The sequence below is a fragment of the Solea solea genome, chromosome 19 (genome assembly GCF_958295425.1).
Source record: "Solea solea chromosome 19, fSolSol10.1, whole genome shotgun sequence".
Classification (NCBI taxonomy): Eukaryota; Metazoa; Chordata; class Actinopteri; order Pleuronectiformes; family Soleidae; genus Solea; species Solea solea.
The window spans coordinates 20,788,659-20,810,864 of NC_081152.1; the positions used below are offsets into that span (position 1 = coordinate 20,788,659).

General features: G+C 40.0%; 1 protein-coding gene across 1 annotated transcript in view; it reads left to right on the forward strand.

The window, feature by feature from the left end:
• npr2 (natriuretic peptide receptor 2) overlaps window positions 1-21,315 on the forward strand; it is a 55,974-nt gene extending 34,659 nt beyond the window's left edge. The window contains exons 9-22 of the mRNA XM_058617813.1: window positions 1,133-1,207; window positions 2,805-2,882; window positions 5,677-5,781; window positions 6,937-7,008; window positions 7,720-7,879; window positions 7,973-8,128; window positions 10,858-11,026; window positions 14,943-15,089; window positions 16,080-16,203; window positions 17,441-17,509; window positions 17,622-17,796; window positions 19,239-19,337; window positions 19,735-19,826; window positions 20,830-21,315. Coding sequence (XP_058473796.1) covers window positions 1,133-1,207; window positions 2,805-2,882; window positions 5,677-5,781; window positions 6,937-7,008; window positions 7,720-7,879; window positions 7,973-8,128; window positions 10,858-11,026; window positions 14,943-15,089; window positions 16,080-16,203; window positions 17,441-17,509; window positions 17,622-17,796; window positions 19,239-19,337; window positions 19,735-19,826; window positions 20,830-20,892 — 1,584 coding nt within the window. The 3' untranslated portion in view covers window positions 20,893-21,315. The remainder of the gene's footprint in view (window positions 1-1,132; window positions 1,208-2,804; window positions 2,883-5,676; window positions 5,782-6,936; window positions 7,009-7,719; window positions 7,880-7,972; window positions 8,129-10,857; window positions 11,027-14,942; window positions 15,090-16,079; window positions 16,204-17,440; window positions 17,510-17,621; window positions 17,797-19,238; window positions 19,338-19,734; window positions 19,827-20,829) is intronic.
• Window positions 21,316-22,206: the final 891 nt, after the last annotated feature.

Here is a 22,206-nt window from a genome sequence, read left to right on the forward strand (position 1 = left end):
CAGCAGAGCTTTAGCAGCGAGACGCTCGGTCCAAATCATTTTTGTTAGTTTACACATTCCTGAGAGCCTTTTTTTTCTGTGTGCGGTGGAAGACGCTTATTAAATGATTGTTAAAATAAGCTCTCACCAGGCCGCGGCTCCTGCGTATGAAATTCCATCATCATGTCTTTGGAGTATCAGGTTCTTTCACAGCCGATCCACCTTAAGAATATGTTCACGTCTTTATCTGAACATGACAAAAGCATTTTACTGACTGGAAACTCACGTCTGTGTGCTGCTCACTCTCCCACACCAAACCCCATAGAGAAAATCAGCGATTTTAGCTCACGTTGACACAGGAGCTGCTGGTCCACTGCTGCCTCATGTGGTCAGTTTGTGTCAATGCGGTACATCTGAATGACGGATTTAAAACACAGAAATCACAAAAATAGCACATTTGAACTTAATATAGTGAGCAGTCGTGGATCAACAACTCCTGTGTGCTGTGATGTTAAATCGTTGAGTTTCTCTAAGGAGTTTGGTGTGGGAGAGTGAGTGGTGCACAAACTGGCACAAACTGAACAGTTTCCTGTTAAAAAGGTCGGCCCTGTTGTTTCTAACAGCTAATGCGTCTTCTTTGGGGTTTTTTCTCGTGCTCCACATGCGAGTGTTCATGAAAGCACATGCACACACCTTTTTCATTACAGATTTCCAGTCCGGTTCCTGGAATAATGTGCGTGTGTGTGCGTGTGTGTGCGTGCATGTGTGTGTGTGTGTGTGTGCACGCGCCCTTGTGTGTGGAAAACACTGTCATTTTCCAGACCAATGTATTTTCCACTTTGCCATGTGTTGCCAATATTTGCATTCTATACAAATGTGTAGCTGATTGTGCTGCCAGTGCCGAGCGAGCGCCCACTTCACTTTCTGTGGGATTTTTTTCTGCAGAGCAGACGTTAACTCAAGGACTTTTGAGTTGGTGTAATATAAAAAAAAAAAACCTCTTTATTTTCTCAAATATAAGTAAAAGGCAATTTCATAAAGTATTTTGTGTGAATGTCAGCGGGTGAACCTGCGTTTAGGTAATAAGCGGCGCGTGATTTAATCCTCCTCTGTCTGCTGTAATCTAAACATTTTTTCCCCTTCTCGTCCTCAGAGAGGCTCCAGCTACGGCTCCTTGATCACTGCCCATGGAAAATATCAGCTATTTGCAAAAACGGGCTATTTTAAGGTAAGGCTTAGTGAGTTCTGACATTTCAACTCCTGCGCACTCCCTTCCCACCCACACATGTGCACACTCGCCGAGGAAAGAGCTGCAGAGAAGAGCACAGAGAGAAAGGAAGAGGGAGTGTGGGCGAATTTAGGTAGCTGCTGCAGAATGAGTTGATTTTCTTCCCTTTTCTCTCTCGACGTCTCTGCGCCGTCGCCGTGGCAGCAGCAGCAGCAGCAGCAGCAGAGTCTGGACACCAGTTGTTGCTGCTGTTTTTGTTGATGTAACAAAACGCTGAAGTAACGACACGACCGTTTTTTTTAAATGTATAAATGCTGATGTCACGGCGAAGCGCTGCTGATACACTTCTCAAATTCAGAACAGACCTGAGGTGATTAAATGTGACACCGAGGCACGAACAGAGGGAGACACACGAGCCGAGAGCAGCAGCAGCAGCAGCAGCAGCAGAAGCAGCAGATACTGCAACACAAACTGTCCAAACTGTCAGCAACGGCAGAAAAAATGCATCTGCTTTAAAGGTGCATTATACAATAAATAATTAAGTGCCACTCAAAGATATCATGAGGGGTTTTAATTCCAACCCAATACTGCTTATTGATACTGATACATATCAATACTCAACTCAATACAAGTTTTAACGAGGATTATTTAACACATACAGTATGTTAAAAGTTCCTGAAAGTGACGCTAATGGCATCGTAAGTAGCTCCACATTTAACCATAGTTACCATCTTTCACAAATACTTTTTACAAAAGTGATGCTAACAGAGCCACAACCATTTTGAACTAAATTGACGTAAGACATACATTAAAGGTCCTGAGAAGTGATACTAACAGTGTGTAAGATTCAAACTAAATATGGTAATGCTAACATCTGAAATAGCTGCAAATTTAACCAAGTAGTTTAAACTAAAAATTATTTGACAAATACATTAAAAGTTCCTAAAAGTGATGCTAACACCGTCTTAGCGTAAACTAACATTATTTAAGACATTCATTAAAAGTTACTAAAGCAATGCTAACAGCATCTTAAATAGCTACACATTAAAACATAACAAGTTTAAACTGTTTTAAACAAAATACAACATTTTCGTCGTATGTTGCCGCACATTTGACCCTAACAAGGTTTCTTTCAGTGTGAGGAGGCTACACACTGATGACGCTGAAGTTCTGTTAGCAGGAGCAGAAACCTCTAGCTTTGAGTTAGCATTGCTAAACGTCAGCTTTGCTAAACATTAGTTTGGCTAAAGTGGTTAAGAAGTACTGAATGACTCATGTTAATAGAAGTAGCTAGTGGGTTTTATCACAACTAGCCTTGTATATGTGACAAGAGTTGGCATTTTGTTGTTGCTAAATTTAGCAAAGTGAGCCCAAATTTTCAGTAACTGTCTGACGTGATGCTGGTGAGTCAACAACGAAGCACAGCTTCATCATCATCGGTGCAGTTTGTAACATGTGTATTCTTGTCGTTCACAACTGAAAACAGACTTACGTAGAACATCATGTTTGCAAACCTTTCACGTCAGTGTGTCTTTGTGTAACGTCAGTCTTTTTATAAACTGAACTCGTCGTCATTCTTTTTTATTTTTCAACACAGGGAAACTTGGTGGCCATCAAACACGTCAACAAGAAGAGGATAGAGCTGACCAGACAAGTGTTACTGGAACTCAAGCATGTAAGTGTCCATTAAACCTTTGATATTTGTTTTTTAATCCATATAATGTGATTTGTTTGAATAAATCCATGCACTGAGACCTTTGCTAAGGACAAAATTACATTCAACCTTTTCATTAAAGAGACAAACCTGCAGAGAAAAGACCTTCACATACGTAAGGTCCAAACACTTTCACCTGCTCCAAAAACAAGCTCCTGAAAAGTGGAACTAGTTTCCTCTGACGTATTCCACAGGTTAGCTTAGTTGGGTTTGGTTTACTTTATTTCGTGCACACAAACATTTCAACAAGTGCTGTAGGTATCTGTGAATAAATCGCAATATACGATTTCACAAATACTGTAATTATACTGACTTAAATATTGTGATAATATCGAATCGTGGTGTTTCTGGCGATTCCCACCCCTAATAAACGCACATAATTGTTAAATGTTTACATCTGTTAGAGAACCTTCAGTTTTTGAAGAAGATGCTAATACCGCAAATCGTAAGTCAGTATGTGATACAATCCTACTGGAATATTCAGCTGTAAACTAAGGAAAAAAGAAATAACCATGGGTCCCAAAATCGATCCCTGTGGTACACCATATGTCACATGAACTGTCTTTGAGGCATATCTGTTAGTTTTTTATTTAACATTTATCAAAAGAAGATGCTAACTAACTGGTTCTTCTTTGTAGCTGCGTGTGTTTTCTCTACCTAGCTGCAAAAGTTGAGATTTTTACAGATTTTAAAACGTCTCCTCTGTGACCTGTTTCCCTGCCGGATGTCACGCGTCACTCAAGAAATTCACCAAACTGTCTCGTCAACCTCAGCGACAGCAGCTGCTGGTGGAGCAAGAGAGAGGGGGAATATTTACGATAAGGAAGCTGCGGAACAGGAAATTTCATACAATTAATGTGGTTTCTGGCTGCTGGAAACTCAGCGTGGCTGCGTTTATACGAGGCCTCCTCTCGACTTAACGACCACTTGGGGGTTTTTCCTCGCCGCTCTTTCTTCTCTGTCACACGTCGTCCACGCTGTGCAGACGCGACTGTCACGGGCAATCAGGGCGTCCGGCGTCTCGGTGGTGGACGCTTTGACGTGTCGGAACCAGAGGAGACGGAGGTGGAAACACTGATGTTACTGTGCAGTTACAGGGTGTTGGTGTTTAATTTAATTATGTTGGTGGTATTTCATACTAAAAGAGTCATATACACTCTAGATTGGTGTTTAATTTAATTATTTTGGTGGTATTTTATACTGAAAGAGTCATATACACTCTAGATTGGTCTTTAATTGGACTGTTTTGGTGGTATTTTAACACAAACCAATTCAATAGACTTTGTATTAGTGTTCAAATGCACTCTTTTAAGCAGTAAATGAACGCTTCGAGTTGAATACACTCTAGTTGGTGTTAAATGTAATGTAATTTAATTGCTTATTAACATTACTAGTTACAGTGTGTTTGGTTTCACTTCTCAGCACTGCAGTTTTAATACAAACTTTAAACCCGAGTCAGTTTTTCAGAGCTGGACTCTCTCGGACACCTCGCGTGGCCTCTCGGCTCGGTCAGATGGGAGCGAGGCTTCTGTCTGAGCTGGCAGCGTCTCAGACGCCCCGGGGGCCTGATCAGCTGTCAAACCTCAGCTCATGAAAAAAAAAAAAAACAGATGGAGAGAAGAGAGAAAGACGGATCTGCCAGTGGAAACTTAACCACTTGTTTCCCAGACCTTGCTCTCTCTCTCCTCCCCTCCTCCCTCACCTCACCGCCGTGCAGCAGGGGAGACTATGTAGGCCAAAGGGCAGGCTAACACGTCGCGAGAGTTTCCGTCACTCACCGCGTTCAAAGAAGAAGAAAAACTGTTGAAATCATGAACGTTGTTATTCCAAGTTTCACGCTGAGTCAGAGGATGAAGCTACTGAAGAAAAAATAAAAATCATATTTAATCCTCGATGGAATCCTTTCCTTTTAACCGCCATCCTTTTTTTTTAATGTTAACTCTTAAGACTTCCTTTAAAAAACTTACTTATTTGTTCCTAGTGGCCGAAAATGTTACCTTCCCAAAAACTGCTGTAAAAACATAATTTATTAATATTTGTTTCCACTTTAAACGAGTCAGTCTTTTAAAACTACTTCAGCCTGATATATACATATCAAATATTAATGATATTTTTGAAATTTTAATCCTTTAAAGGCCAGTCTGTTTTCACAACTCAACTGTTTTTGGGAAGGTGGCGTTTTCTGCCGCTAGGAACAAATTAGTAAATTCTTGTGTAGCTTAGCCATTTTAGGCTAATTTAAGAAACTGAGATTACTAAAGTTCAAAAGTTTTTAGATTTGATCTATATTCATTTAACACAGCCAAACTGGCTTAACAATAAAAAAGGGAATGGTAGGAAATGTCCCTGTGAGGGTTAACATCATTCATGTTCTAACATTTTTATGTCGTAAAACGTGCGTGATTGGTGATGATTGTCCCTGATTCCTTCCTTCCTGCTTGTTCATCCTCTCAGCACCTCAACACTTTTCTATTTTCATCATTGCAGCAGCAGCAGCAGCAGCAGTAGTAGCAGTAGTAGCACACTGGCTCTTTCATAACCTCTGAGGGCAATTTATGCACATGCACATGTTTCGACTGGACGCCCTGAGAGCAGGAATGTGTCTGAACACGTAGGGAAAAAAAGACTTGCCGACTGCAAACAGACTATTCTGATGAGCTGCTGCTGCTGCTGCTGCTGCTGCTGCTGCTGATGCACATCTACACTCACCGTCTGCGATGTTTATTTATTTGTTTGTTTGTGTGGTTATTTTCAGATGAGAGACGTTCAGTTCAACCACCTGACCCGGTTCATTGGGGCCTGCATTGACCCGCCCAACATCTGCATCGTCACAGAGTACTGTCCCAGAGGCAGCCTGCAGGTAACCACGCCCCCATTGTGACATCATGTGACATCGTCATCGAAAAATATGTTTTAATTGAAATGATTTATTTATTTTCCGCTCATTTAGCCGCTCTTACTGTGAGTCTGGGGTTAAAGGTCAAATAAACAAAAGCAGTAGTGACAGATTATGTCAGTAAAGTTTTATTTAAGTTTCTGGAAAATTCGTCTTTTTACTGTTTCCTGACGTAATTTGACTTTTGATGACTCAGTAGAGAAAATAACCGTAAAGTGCAGACCTTTAACTGTGTCATACACCTCAGTATAGACAAATGTCCTTATGTGTGAACACTAATGTTACAAAAACCATGACTGAGGATTACAAAAAATGTTACCACATGTTGTAATGCTCCAAAAAATGTTACTGATGTTTAAACAAATTGCTTATAATGTTATAAAAAAAGCACATTATTGAATCACTACTTACAGACTGTTACCAAGTATCAAAATAAATGACAAAAATATGATACTAACATGCTCTACGTTACAAAAAATGTAATGGTATTTAAGTTTGTAATAATGTAATAATTATTTGTCACCGAAAAATGCTACAAAATGTAATTTTTTAGGAAATGTGTGATGTTACAAAGATAAGTTAAAATACATTTTTTATGCAAAAGATTTACAAAAACATGTTACTAATGTTGAATAACAATACTGGTAACAAAGAAATGTAGCAAAAGTATGTTATTAACATCACAATAACTCTACTGACATGTTATTGATAAACAAAAAGTATTATGAAATGTTTCAACAAATATCCAACATTAACGTCAATGTCGACTTTACTGACATGACCCAAAATCAATATTTTTGAGTTAGACCCAACAATGACCATAGATGGATGGACAGATGGATGAATGGATTGATGGATGAATGGATGGATAGATGATGGATGATGGACAGACGGACGGATGGATAGATGGTTAGATGGATGGATGGATGATGGGTGGATGGGTGGATAGATGAATAAATGGATGGATGGATAGATGATGGATGGATGGACAGATGAATGGATAGATGGATGAAAGGATGGATAGATGGATGGATTGATGATGGGTGGATGGATGAATGGATGGATGGATGATGGGTGGATGAACGGGCTTAGAACTTGTTGTTTTTGTTTGTTTTCCAGGACATTCTGGAGAACGAGAGCATCAACCTGGACTGGATGTTCCGATATTCTCTCATCAACGACATCGTGAAGGTATGCGACGCTCGAGAACATCCGCATTATTGATTCATCTGATGTTTTCACATGAGTGTTGCAGAAGTGGTTACTTTTCAGTGTGAAAATAAGTTGCTTTGTGTGCTTTAGAGAGTGAGAGAAAAAAACCCTGTCTTGGTTGCCATGGTTTCACGTGGACGGGGAAACTGTGAGTGAGGCAGAGAGAGACATGCACAGAAATGTGTTTTTGGCACATAGCAAATATATGTAAATATTCTGTGTGACACTGAAGCACAACCACAAATGTTGTTAAAATTTCCTTCCGGTTTAATCAAAACTCATCACCGTCGAACGTTTGAGGCTGATTTTTGTCATTCAGTCAAATAAAGAGGCTTTTTTCTCTCTCTCCTCTTTGATAGTGAACTACATCCATGACGAAGTAACTGCAGCTGCTTTTGCTCCAGACAGATACTGTAGCTTCAGAGAAGTGGGGGATATTTGACTCACCCTTTCCACTTAATCTTTAACATAAGTACATTGAGTACACGCCACCCCCCCCCCAAGGTATTAACACTAATTTTGCGGAAATTCCTCGACATGCGGCGTCTTTTCAAAACCGTCAGCGTACGTCCACATGTCAAAGCATATTATTTCCATATGTCTGGACTCCAGTGTTTTCATGTATGGTTTGTAGAGGGGGGGGGGGGGAGAACACCCAATAATGCTTGACTTAATGCTCCTCTCCACCAGGGAATGAACTATCTCCACAACAGCTACATCGGCTGCCATGGAAATCTGAAGTCATCTAATTGCGTGGTGGACAGTCGATTTGTTTTGAAGATCACGGATTACGGCTTGGCCAGCTTCCGCTCGTCCTGCGAGAACGATGACACGCACGCACTCTACGCAAGTAAGTGGGGTTTTGGGAGGTTGTTTGACGCGCGGCGGCGCTGGATCTGTTGTCCTCCAGGGTGTTTCCTGACCCTGTGTGTTTGTATTTCAGAGAAGCTGTGGACAGCCCCCGAGCTCCTCATATACGACCGCCATCCGCCTCAGGGCACGCAGAAGGGCGACGTGTACAGTTTTGGCATCATACTGCAGGAGATAGCGCTGAGGAACGGGCCTTTCTACGTGGAGGGCATGGACCTCAGCCCCAAAGGTAAACACAACTAGCCTCATTGGAGGTTGAGTATGATTCTGGAATGGGTGTACTTTGAACCAACCAGCCTCTGTACGCAATTGGACAGACCTACAACCAATCAAACCAATGATCCGGGTGAAGTATGCAGAGTGAAGGTCGTAGTAGTTTACTAGGAGTGATTGGCTAGCTAGTTATGGCGTCTAATGACTTTCGCTAGGGTAAGCTTCACGGAGGCGTAGGGGTTAGCACTGCTTGGATAAAGTAGACAATGAATGAATTAATGAATCTTTGTGGAGCAAGTCGCCTACTCTTCAGTGGCCACCGTCTTGGACGTATACAAACATACTTCTGGACGTTGTTTCTCTGTCGTTGTCGACAGAGAAACACGTCTCGCCAGACGTCGGCTGAGTTCACAACTCTCTAAGGAAGATCAGCTGACCCTTGTGGCCTCGTACAATCTGGATCCTTTCACTCTGCAAACCAAGACGTAAACACAAAGGAATCGGTGCTAGCACAAGGTACGGTTTAGAATTGGTAATGCCCTGCGTCAGGCTTGCGTTTGCCGGGTAGCGTCACGTCCACTACCAGTGCGAGGATAACGACCACCAACATCAAACACGACAATGGATAACATCCAGCCGCTCCACCAAAGAATGGAACAGTTGGGGCTGGTTGTTTTGGTTCTATTCCTAATGGAAAAGCTAAAAAACACAATCCACCTTTGCTAGGATTAGGTCACCTGTGGACGTCTGCTGACACATGCTGACCACATGGGGCAGCAGTAGACCAGCGGCTCCTGTGTCACTGCGAGCTAAAAACACTGATTTTCTCTATGGATTTTGGTGAAGGAGAGTGAACCCTGTACAAACTCCAGTTTCCAGTAGGGAAAGGTCGTAGAACAGGGAGATACAGTGGTTTTGTATTTGAAGCAGATTTAGTCAAATTGCTCAAATCTGTTTTTTCCTGCACGACTGAAATATCCCTTTCTTTTATTTTTGACTAATTTGAGGCAGACAAATCAAGTGGAGCACGTCCAACAAAAACCATGTTTTAAGTACAAGATTTCTGTCCGCCTGAAAGCTTTTCATGTTATTTGGAACACACTTTTAATCCAATTTTTCTTGAAATAACAGAACAGAACACAAAGCTGTTTTCCTTTCGTTTAACTCAAACGGGCCTCGGTGCCAGCTGTGGTTTCTACAGCAGCTGCACCACTTTTACCTCCATCGCTGCTTCTGTTGGAAAATTTTTTTACTTTTATAAGCTTTTCAAGATCTTGGCTTTAACTTCCAAACAGTTAAAGTGCATGTAAAAAAAAACAAAACAAAAAAAAAGCACTCCGGGGGTGCTTCCTCCACATGATGACTTCCATTAGCGTTTTCTTCACAGTCATGGTCAACACTGATTGAACAAGTGCTTGATATTTTTCCATTAACAGGCGGAGAGAGACGTTTGAATGTGTCACCTGTTCTCCGGCGTGTGTGCGGGACGATGTCTTTAATTATAACAACAGAAGAGGGAGGATGTGGAAGATTAACAGTGAGGAGGATGTGTCTCACAAACTTTTAAATTGATGTGATTAACGGATCGAGGCGGAAAAATTAGCAATTGAAAAATTAAAAATTGTCTCTGATGAATATACCCGTCTAGCAGAAATGACACATTCACAGAAATATAGTGCTAATATTACTGAATATTAGGGAAAATAGTCTGTCAAGGTTTAAGAAGTTTGCTCTGTGTCGCAGCGCCTCCTGCGTTTACGACTAAACGGAGAGGTTTTCAAATCACATTTTAATAACATACATTATCTCAGGGCACTTTACCTGGTACAGCAAGTAACCGCTAACCACTGCTAACACTGCCAACACTGCTAACAGTCAGTGTATGTACTTTAGAAGTTGTAAGTTAAATCAAACCTTTGAGTTATGTGCTTTCCATTTTCCACATGGTTGTATTGTTAGCATTAAAGTCAGGTTCCTTAACCAGCAAGCTAATCTAGTTTGTTTGAATTTCATTTTGGTATAAACACAGTTAGCAACACTGTGTGTGTACGACTTTCTTATTTCTCCTCTTCTGCTCTTGTTATAGTTAGTGTGTAGCTGGTAGCCACTGCTAACTCTGCTTGTTAACATAGTGGTTGAAGTCGTTAAGTTAAATCAAACCTTTGAGTTCTTAAGTACTTTCCATTTCCTACTGAACTGGTGGTTATTGTTAGCATTACAGTTACGTTCCCTAACTAACAAAGCGAATCTAGTTGATTTGCTGAAAACATTATGTATGCACAGTTAGCAACCATCCACAACAGATCAATAATGTGTGTACAACACATAAACTTTAAGCACAAAAAGATGTCTTATTTTCCCCCTTCTGAGTTTGTTATGGTTAGCATGTATATAAGTAATAAAATAGAATAAATAAACTGCCTTTTTTTAAATTGAAAAGGTTTGGCTGAAGCTAAAGCTCACAAAAAGCTGCTTATATCAGCCACAAGAGATATAAATACTAAGATGAATTATTATTATTAATTTTACACTACAGAAATAGCTAGATGTTATAGCTATGTTTGCTAACTAGAAAGCTAATCTAGCCCATTTGATAAAACATTGACACTGTCCACAGACACTAATATTACAGTAGTGTTTGTGTGTGACTGTATTTTAATTACAAGTTTTATGCTAGGAACAATTCCAACTGAAAGTGATTACTGGTATGAATGATTATTGATCGTGGCACGCTCTCTACCACAGAGATCGTACAGAAGGTGAGGAACGGTCAGAAGCCGTACTTTCGGCCCACGACGGACAACAGATGCCACTCGGAGGAGCTGACGATACTGATGGACGGCTGCTGGGCCGAGGACCCGGCGGAGAGGCCCGACTTTGGACACATCAAGATCTACATGGCCAAACTCAACAAGTGAGACACACACACACACACTTTGACTTAACGCACACTAACAAACATCTCATTACTTAGTATCGACGTGATATTTAGGTTTTTTAAAATCGAATCCAATGATTTGGACGAGTATTGGATCAATACTGATTCTGAGTTGGCATTGATCGGACACTCGTCGCTGATTATAACAGAGTGTGGTGAGTCAGTGGCAACACAGGCTGTGTGTGTGTGTGTGTGTGTGTGTGTTTATCCTCCCATTAATTGACTGAATTAAATTAAATTAAATTAAATTAAATTAAATTAAATTAAATTAAATTAAATTAAATTAAAGCACCACACCAGGATCTGGATGCATCCTTGATTAATTTAACATTTTCTTCACTTCCATCTATTTTTTATTTCTGTTTCTTTGTGGAGATAATTTGATCAATTGAAACTGACACCGGCTTCACACACACACGCACGCACACACACGCACACACACGCACACACACGCACACACACACTTTCTTTTACAACATTCTTTGTGAGGACATGATGCATTCCCTCTTTACCCACAACTAAATACCTGAACTTCACCTTCAAACTACCCTTAACCTAAACCTAATTGTAACCCTAAACCTCGATGTTCTTCTAAGTCGAGAGCACACACAGACACACACTCACACACACACTGTCCTTGACACCGTGTGTGTGTGTGTGTGTCACTCTCCTGCTCCAGAGTCCATAGAGAAAATCACCACTTTTAGCTCACGGGGACTCAGGAGATGTTGGTGCGCTGCTGCCTCGTGTGGTACCTTTATGTCACTGAGGTGAATCAGGATTTCAAACACTGAAGTGACAAAATAAGACATTTGAACTTAGTGATGGAGGCAGCAGAGGATCAACAACTCCTGTGTGTGTGATGTTAAAATCACTGATTTTAACTATGGAGTTTGATGTGAAACTTAGTCTGATGGTATTAATAAGAGATGGGGAGTTGTGACGTCATCTGTGGGTAGATTTTTACCAAAATTTAATTATAACATACATGGATGACTTACTAGGAAGTTGCTCCATTGAAGGCGGTCAGACAGTGAAGAGTTTAACATTATACACTGTTTTACAGCCGCAACAGAAAAATCCATACGACTGCAGCCTGCGATTTTAAAATGTGTTGTTCAATGGCTGCGAAGCCTTGAACGTTAAACACAGAGATGTGACGACGAGGACGGTGCTACTTCTTCTTTTCTTTTTCTTTATTCTCATGAAAGCGTCTCGTTTGAAATGTAAATTGTCAGTCGATTTTTATCTTAGCGGGAGGAGGAGAAGTGTCACTGGAAATTAGTCAGTCAGTCACAAGAGAGAAAACACTGAGAAAAGCAATTCTATTGGTTTTTATTTTGTTGTCAGAGTTTCATTTTTCCTGACTGGAAAAACAGAAGCTTGTGTTTCTGGCATCAGGAGGAAAATAGACGATGTACATTTTTGTATGTAGCTAATTTTTACATAGACTTACATTCAAACCAAAATATTTTTGCTACTAGTGCATTCGACCCTAGTGGATTAAAATATATATTATATCCTGGTTTGGCGACATAGACCAGAAGCTCCAAATAACGCTGCGTTTGTGTGTGTATCTGCGTCATTACCTCGTTTATGAAACCCTAAAGTTTCAGAACAAACAGTTCAGCCACTGCTGAGAAAATAGGCTTTTATTGTTTTCCTGGGCTCTGAGAAGCGGAAAGGCACTTCCGTTTGCTGATGATGTCATCAGTATACCTCACCACTCCTCTCACCACCGTAGCGCCTCCTGGTGCGGCACTAGTCCGGGCACATCCGGTTGCGTACATTCAACCGCAGAAGAAGAAGAACTACTCTCGTTGTAGCTGCTGAGATGCAGAGCATCCACCGTGCCAGAGGGGGAGCTGTGTATCTGAGAGCTGACGTGCTAATTACGTCACTTCCAGGTACCTGGCCAATCACAGGACAGAGGGAAAGCTATTGTTGGCTGGCCAATCACAACACAGTCCATGTTCTGGGGGTGTGGTTTTGGTCTGAAACAGCACGGCTGACGAGAGTGTCAGTGAGGAGATTTTTCGATCGGCTCGTTTGCAGTGATTAGGAGGTTTTTAATCATGAAAACAAGTTAATATATGTAAGTAGACCTCCATAACTAACATATATGTGCGATACAAGCATTCTATGTCACCTTTTAACTAAGTCCTTTGGCAACTACTGGTGGCGCCCTCTAGTGGATATTCAATACACTTCAATATCCTGGTTGGAGTCAGGAAAACGGCAGACATCCATTTTTCAATTGGCTAATTTCCCATAGACCTCCATTAAATCATAGCTCTTTATGGTTATTCCATATATACATACATACATACGTATACATACATACATACGTATACATACATACATACACATACATACATACATATATACATACATACACATACTTACATACATACATACATACATATATACATAGACATACATACATACATATACATACATACATACATATATACATGTACAGCTAATTTTTCCTTAGACTTCCATTCAAATAAAGCTCTTTTTGTAATCATTGGTGCCTCCTAGTGGTTATATCATATATTCATGATTCCTGGTTGGCTTCAGTAGACAAACAGGCTTTAAAAACAGCCTGAACATTTCCCTGAGGTAAACTCAGTTTGACACGAACACACAAACACGTGTTGCGTGGACGTCGAGAAGCAGGTGTTTTGGAGACAGACACAGACTCTATAAACAGATCTGTGGTGTGTTTTCCTCTCCGCGTGACCTCTCGTCTCTGTTTGCTCTGTAAAGTCAACGATGGACGAGTGCGGCGGTGATGTATCGCCGTCCATTTGCGGCAGCTCGCTCGCTCAGGAGTGAGGAGCGCGGCGTGTGATTTATGTCCTGAGGAGAGCACTCAAGGATGCTGCTCTCAGCTCCTCACGCTAACTCCTCGCTGCTTAATGCACTGTCCACGGCTTATTTTCATTAGGTAAATGTATGTATGTTGACACGATGATGTGATGGATGGCCTGTTATTTCTGCTGTGTGTGTGTGTGTGAGCTCGGGGGCTTTGAAGGGCGGCGGAAACAAGCCGGGTGTTCAGAGGTAAACACTCAGACCTGCCATGAATAGACCACCTGTCGTCACATGACCTCCAGGCCCTCGTCATTACTTACATTACTGCGACACATACACATTCCACTGTGTGTGTGTGTGTGTGTGTGTGTGGAGCTGAAAACCACTTTTATTCTTTGTCATTTTCTAAACAAGAATCTTGACATATTTTGTAGAAAACGGAATTTCTTGAAGGGTTTTTGTGAACTTGAACACACTCAGGACTATTTCTATTTTCTATTTTTCTATTTCTAACATGGGTCCTTGAAATCCTTCAATGCCCTTGAAAGTTCTTGAAAATCATCCCAAATAGACATGGAATTATGATGATTTGATATTTCTATGACTATTAAATGCATGTTGTTTACATTTGCTACATATTTAAATATAGTATATATATATATATACATATATACACACATATATACATATACATATATACATATATATGTATATGTATATTTTCGGTGTGTGAAACTCTTTGTTCAGATTTACCTCAATGACACAAAGTGACCACACGTGGCAGCAGTAGAGCAGCAGCTCCTGTGTCCCTGTGAGCTAAAAACGCTAATTTTCTCTATGGAGTTTGGTGTGAGTGAGTGAGAAGGTAGAAAAACAGTAGAAATCTACACTTATCCAAATATTCTCATGCAAAACAACAAAGTCTTATGTTTCAAACGTACACCTATGTTCATTTAAGCCCAAGCCTTGCCTTGAGTGCATATAAAAGGTTAATTCTACATCTACAAAAACAAACTTTCATCCTAACCTGAGCTCTCTCTGATTGTTACTTGTGTGCTTGTGTTTCCCACAGAGAGGGCAGCACCAGTATTCTGAACAACCTGCTGTCCAGGATGGAGCAGTACGCCAACAACCTGGAGAACCTGGTGGAGGAGCGGACACAAGCGTACCTGGAGGAGAAAAGGAAAGCCGAAAACCTCCTCTATCAAATTTTACCACAGTAAGAGACAAGAAAAGAGAAATACACTCACATTCACTCTTGTTCCTCCTTTTTAGGAGTGTGGATATCAGCAACTTGGATTTTTTAAGCTTAACGTTTAAGCTTTTTCATAATATGAGGAATTTGTAAGGAAAAACAATCGATCTACAATAACTTAAGAACATGTTTACCACTTTATCTCAGTGTGAGACAGTTTTATTTGACTGGAAACTAAAGTTTTTAAATGTTACACTCTCTTACACCAAACTCCTGAGAGAAAATCAGTGATTTAAGCTTGTTGTGACACAGGAGCTGCTGCTCTACTGCTGCCTCATGTGGTCAGTTTGTGTCACTGAACTTAATCTAAAAAACACTGAATTCACTGAATAACACATGTGAATGTACTGATGGAGTAGAGCAGTGATGGAGCAGCGCGTCAACAATCCTGTGCTCTGTGATGTAAAATCGTTGATTTTCTCTATGGACTTTGGTGCATGAGAGCGAGTGATTTACAAAACTTCAGTTTCCTGTTGGAAAAAGTCTGTGTAACGATGAGATAAAAGTGTGAAAATAGTCTGAAAACATCGTCGACTCATGAGGGAGCGGATTTTAATCGGTGGGCCTCCAGTCTCACTCCGCCAAACTTTGAACTTGTTGCCTCTTGAATGACAAGTGGAACATCTTCAATTAAACTCAAGCAGATCCAGCTGTGTGTGTGTGTGTGTGTGTGTGTGTGTGTGTCTGCTCTCCTGAGGATACGATGACCTGGATGACTGAGATTCTTCTTTGAACTCGGGTCCAGAAAACAGTTGGCGTGTTATCAGCGCGTCACGTGTGTGAAATCCCTGCATTAATTAAAGAGTTGAAAAATCCTTCCAAACACCACGCGGTGTTTCTTTAGCAGATGTTGACATCAGACCGACGGATGAAGACGTGACCGGTGACACAGTGAGTTTTGGACGCTGTTTCTCTCGGGTGTCTGACGTCTGCTTGTCTCTGTTTCACACACAGTTCAGTAGCAGAGCAGCTGAAGCGAGGGGAGACGGTGCAGGCCGAGGCCTTCGACAGCGTCACCATCTACTTCAGCGACATCGTGGGCTTCACGTCCATGTCTGCGGAGAGCACGCCGCTGCAGGTACACCACGGGGAAACCTCCCGCAGAACTCTCTCTGTGGGATTTTAACTTCCGTCCTGAGTCATGTGCAACTAATGCGTCCGTTATTCTCCCGATATTTGAACTTATTTCATGCACAAAATATCGACATGATGACGTCTGACTTTGTCCACCAACCAGAACGTTTGGAAATAAAGCACAAAACCAAGAATACATAGATTTAAGCATTCAAATATATTGTATTTTATTTGTTTCTTCACTTTTTTCTATTTGCGCTCCCTCACTCCCAAACCATGTTTTTTTTGTTTGCAATTCTAACCATGGGTGGGGCTTAGGGAGCTGCCTGCTGATTGGCTACTCACAGGCATGGCGTTGCTCACTGTCTGTATGGAACTCGTTCCGACAAAATAAATGTATATAATCTGACAAACGTTAGATCCGTACAATTATTTTGTCGGATGTCGACGGGGAATGACTTCCAGACGGACGACGACTTCAAGCCTGTGTGGCGAAAAGAACAAGTGAGACAGTCTCTCCTATCGGAACAAAGGATTTCAAACACTGAATTCACTGAATAACACATGTCAACATACTGATGGAGAAGAAGAAAAAAAAAAACATTGTCGTCTCATGAGAGCATGGATTTTAAATGGTGAACCTGAACTTTCAGCCTCTTGGATGGCGAGTGGAATCAGGCAGCTTCCTAAGCCCCGCCCATGGTCAGAATCACAAACAAAAAACCACGGCACAAAGAACAAATAAATACATCAGTGTTCTTGCTACAGAGTGTCTCATAGTTCCCACGTGTGTGTGTGTTGACGCAGAGTTGAGTCACTTGATGACTTCTCGTACTTCGCTCTCACACAAAAACCAAAAGTAAAAGGTTTGTGATGATGATGATGATGATGATGATGATGTCGTCACACGTGGGCAGAAAAACAACAAAAGTCTGATGTTGTTGTTGTTGGAGATTTTAAAGCTCCAGTCAGTGACATTTAATGGTCAGTAATTATTAATCTGCTTTTTCAAAAGACAACAAAGAAATCTGAATTCAAATCACTGAATGAAGAAAAGTGAGTTTGTTTGATCTTCATTTGTGAGGTTTTTTCATCATGGACTGAAACAACAAGTAAATTAAACTCCTTTTATCCTAGCGAATAAGAGCTTTAAAGCAGGAATCTAAAAGAGTCAAATAATAAACATATTTAAACATGTGAAGATAAACCCAACTTTAAACATCCTCTCTCTCTCTCTTTAGGTCGTCACTTTGCTGAACGATCTCTACACCTGTTTTGACGCCATCATCGATAATTTCGATGTTTATAAGGTGAGTCAGCGTTTTTTAAATAATCGCAGATTAAATAATTCGTCCAGTTTTCTTCCTTTTTTCTCCTGACGCTCTGGTCGCTCGTTATCCTTGCCCCTCCCACCCCTCTCAGGTGGAGACCATCGGCGACGCCTACATGGTCGTGTCTGGGCTGCCGGTGCGGAACGGGAAACTCCACGCCAGAGAGATCGCGGGGATGTCGTTAGCTTTGTTAGAGCAGGTGAAAACGTTCAAGATCCGCCACAGACCCAACGACCAGCTGAGACTCAGGATAGGTATTCACACAGGTGAGTCGCGATATGTCGCAGTTTTAAAGTCTTAAAGACTATTCACACAGGTCAGTCGCGATATGTCGCAGTTTTAAAGTCTTAAAGACTATACACACAGGTGAGTCGCGATATGTCGCAGTTTTAAAGTCTTAAAGACTATTCACACAGGTCAGTCGTGATATGTCGCAGTTTTAAAGTCTTAAAGACTATACACACAGGTCAGTCGTGATATGTCGCAGTTTTAAAGTCTTAAAGACAATACACACAGGTCAGTCGCGATATGTCGCAGTTTTAAAGTCTTAAAGACTATATACACACAGGTGAGTCGCGATGTGTCGCAGTTTTAAAGTCTTAAAGACTATACACACAGGTGAGTCGCGATATGTCGCAGTTCTAAAGTCTTAAGGACTATTCACACAGGTGAGTCGCGATGTGTCGCAGTTTTAAAGTCTTAAAGACTATACACACAGGTGAGTCGCGATGTGTCGCAGTTTTAAAGTCTTAAAGACTATACACACAGGTGAGTCGCGATATGTCGCAGTTTTAAAGTCTTAAAGACTATACACACAGGTGAGTCGCGATATGTCGCAGTTTTAAAGTCTTAAAGACTATACACACAGGTGAGTCGCGATATGTCGCAGTTTTAAAGTCTTAAAGACTATACACACAGGTGAGTCGCGATGTCTCGCAGTTTTAAAGTCTTAAAGACTATACACACAGGTGAGTCGCGATGTGTCGCAGTTTTAAAGTCTTAAAAACTATACACACAGGTGAGTCGCGATATGTCGCAGTTTTAAAGTCTTAAAGACTATACACACAGGTGAGTCGCGATATGTCGCAGTTTTAAAGTCTTAAAGACTATACACACAGGTGAGTCGCGATATGTCGCAGTTTTAAAGTCTTAAAGACTATACACACAGGTGAGTCGCGATATGTCGCAGTTTTAAAGTCTTAAAGACTATACACACAGGTGAGTCGCGATATGTCGCAGTTTTAAAGTCTTAAAGACTATTCACACAGGTCAGTCGCGATATGTCGCAGTTTTAAAGTCTTAAAGACTATACACACAGGTGAGTTGCGATATGTCGCAGTTTTAAAGTCTTAAAGACTATTCACACAGGTCAGTCGCGATATGTCGCAGTTTTAAACTCTTAAAGACTATACACACAGGTGAGTCGCGATATGTCGCAGTTTTAAAGTCTTAAAGACTATTCACACAGGTCAGTCGCGATATGTCGCAGTGTTAAAGTCTTAAAGACTATATACACACAGGTGAGTTGCGATATGTCGCAGTTTTAAAGTTGTAAAAGTTGTAAATTTATCCTCCGTCTTCAGAGACTTAAATCCCTTAGACCATATGACTTCCTTTTCTTCTGTATTCCAGAAATATATTTGTTCTTTTCTGACATAAAAATTTGACTAAAAATGTCTCGTCTTGTTGTTTTTGTTTATATTTAAAGGTCCAGTCTGTGCCGGCGTGGTCGGCTTAAAAATGCCCAGATATTGTTTGTTTGGAGACACGGTCAACACGGCGTCACGGATGGAGTCCAACGGAGAAGGTGAGTGTCCCACCTGTCCCACCTGTCCGACTGCCTCACCTGTCCCTGTGGGGACAATAAAATATAGATTTTTTTTGATAAAAAAATTAGAGTCATGACAAAAAATTTAACACAATTTACAATCAAAAAATTTAAAAATTAACACAATTTTAGAATTTAACAGTTAACTGGATGTAAACGTCGTTGTTGTTGTGTTGTTCACTGCTCTGATGAACGTGTGGATGATCACATGATGAACTACTGAGTGACTTCCTGTGTTGTTAAATAATTGATGGCACTTTGAATCTGTGTGTGAGACGACGCCTCACGTCTCCTCTGCTTCTGCTGAAAATCAAATGTTCTGCTGAATCATTGTTGTGTAAAAAATGCCGCGTCATGTCTGTGTGTTTTTTTTCAGCCTTGAAAATCCACGTTTCCTCGGCCACCAAAGAAGTTCTCGACGAGTTTGGTTACTTTGATCTCCAGTTACGAGGAGACGTAGAAATGAAGGTAAAAAAAACAACAGCAGTTTTTTTTTTTATTTGACTAAACTTTTTAATAATCATCAATAACCAATTAATAATTGACTTTATTTATCATATTTTAATTAAAAAAATTATTATAATATTAAAACATGTCATATTTTATGTATGTAAATTTGGGTTAAACGTGTTCCAGTGGCTGCCTTTAGGGGGTGCTCTCACACCCAACTATAGAATAAATGTTTTCAAAAATATTTACATAATTATATTTATGAGTTTTTATTTTATCTGGCTAATTCTTAGCTTTTATTTGTATGAGATTAGAATCTTATTATATAATTATTAACATTTATTTAAAAAAATGATAAATTACAAAAAAAATGTTTTTATACCTAAATGTTCATGTTTCAATCATTTTTGGGGATAAAGTATCTCTGTGCGCGCTTCATTTATGGACGTTGACTCTAGGGGGCGCCGTCACATCCATGGCTAACAACTGTTAAATAAAGAAATTCAAAAAATTTCACATACTTTTCTCTAAATTTACTGTTATTATTATTATGATTATTATTATTAATAATATTATTATTAGAGTTATTATATAATTAGTAATATTTAAAGTTTTTTGATGATGTTTTTATAATTTTTTTTATAAAATTTCCTCTGCGTGTGCGCTTCATTTATGGAGGTTGACTCTCTCTATATATTTTCTTTTCCGGTGCCAATTTTCAACTTCAACAAAATCGTGCATTCATTCTTTTATTCATTCATTCACTAAAATACATGTAACAGTTACTGTTTTTTATGATTTTTATTTCCATGATTTTGTTGTATTTGACGTTTTTGCGTCTCATTAGTGAAGGAGGACGATGTTGTCGTTCTTATCAGGGTCATTCATCCTGAAAGAAGGACAACATAATGGACGACATCAACCCACACATTCACTCACTCACTCACTCATCCCCCGCCCTCACCCTCACCCTCACTCCTCTCCACTGATGAATTTATTGATTTGTCGTTTCTCGTTCCAGGGTAAAGGTAAAATGAGAACGTACTGGCTTCTCGGGGAGAAGACGGACGTGTACGTCATCTGAGCGGCTGACGAGCAGCGACATCTTTATTTGTTCTAGAATAAGTCTTTAAAAATCAACGACAACACACACACACACACACACACACACACACACACACACACACAGACAGAGGGAATTCCAGGTATATTTATTACCTGCATATTGTAACTGTTTTTGTATGAAGAACATTTCTGTTCTCACTGATAGAGAAAATAAATTCTTATTTTTTGTGCTTTCTATATTAAGATTTGTATCACGTGTTTGGAAGTCAACGATGTTATTAATATTAATATTTTGCAAAAACGTTTGGACACGTAACAATCACGAGTCTCTGCAGGGGTTTGATCCGCCGTCGTACAACAGTATGTCTGTATATATGTATATCCAAGATACTGTAAGATATTTTGTTCAATAAACCGAGTGAAATACTCTGCTTTTTCCATTCATGCCGCTCACGTTCTCTTTGTGGGAATTACTTAAAAGTACATTTTCCTTAGTCAGTAAAACTATTGTTTTTCCTTGTGCAAATTTCACTTGAATTTAACTTCAAATTTGGAGCAAAATTTGAAGTTCCTCGTAAATCCAAGTGAACGTTTAATGTTCACCTGGATTCAAGGATGAACTCATTAGAATTTAGTTGTTAAAGCTCCTCTTGTCCCCGAAGGACTTTTACGGAGTTTACGCAACTTATTTTTCGTTAAGGATCACGAAAAAGTGATTTTTATTTATTTTTTTTGAAAATTTGGTATCAAAATTTTCAGAAAAATTTGGTCTACAAAGCTGTAAAAACCTCTTTAGAATGTGACAAACAGCTCAAATAATGCCTAAATGAATAACTATATGTCAAACTTCATAAATACCGATGCGTCAAAAAGTTATTGCGCATATCGCCGCATTTCTGGAGCTGACGCGCATCCTGGTACAAACATTCACTTGGACTCAACTAATGATGATGACAGTGTTTTTATCTTGTGTGTGACATCGCAGGAACGTCTCTCTAAATGTTTGTTTCTTTGTTGTTGTTTTTTACAAACGTTCACTTGGACTCAACAATAAAGTGAACATAATTTGGTTGTTACATTCAAAAATGACCTCCCAAAACTCATTTTCTTCCTTGTGAGTGAAATTTCTTGTGAAGACTTTTAAACGTTTCAAATTCTACTGTCAAAGCTCAGAGCTTGTTTTGTCTTGTGTGGTAATTAAGGAACATTTTGAGGGATTTCTTTTCAAATTTGGTGCAAACGTTCACGTGGATTACACAATTTAATTTGGTTGTTTAATTCAAAGTGAAAACTTGTGATTGTAAAATCTCTGGATGTTTTCTGAAATGATCTG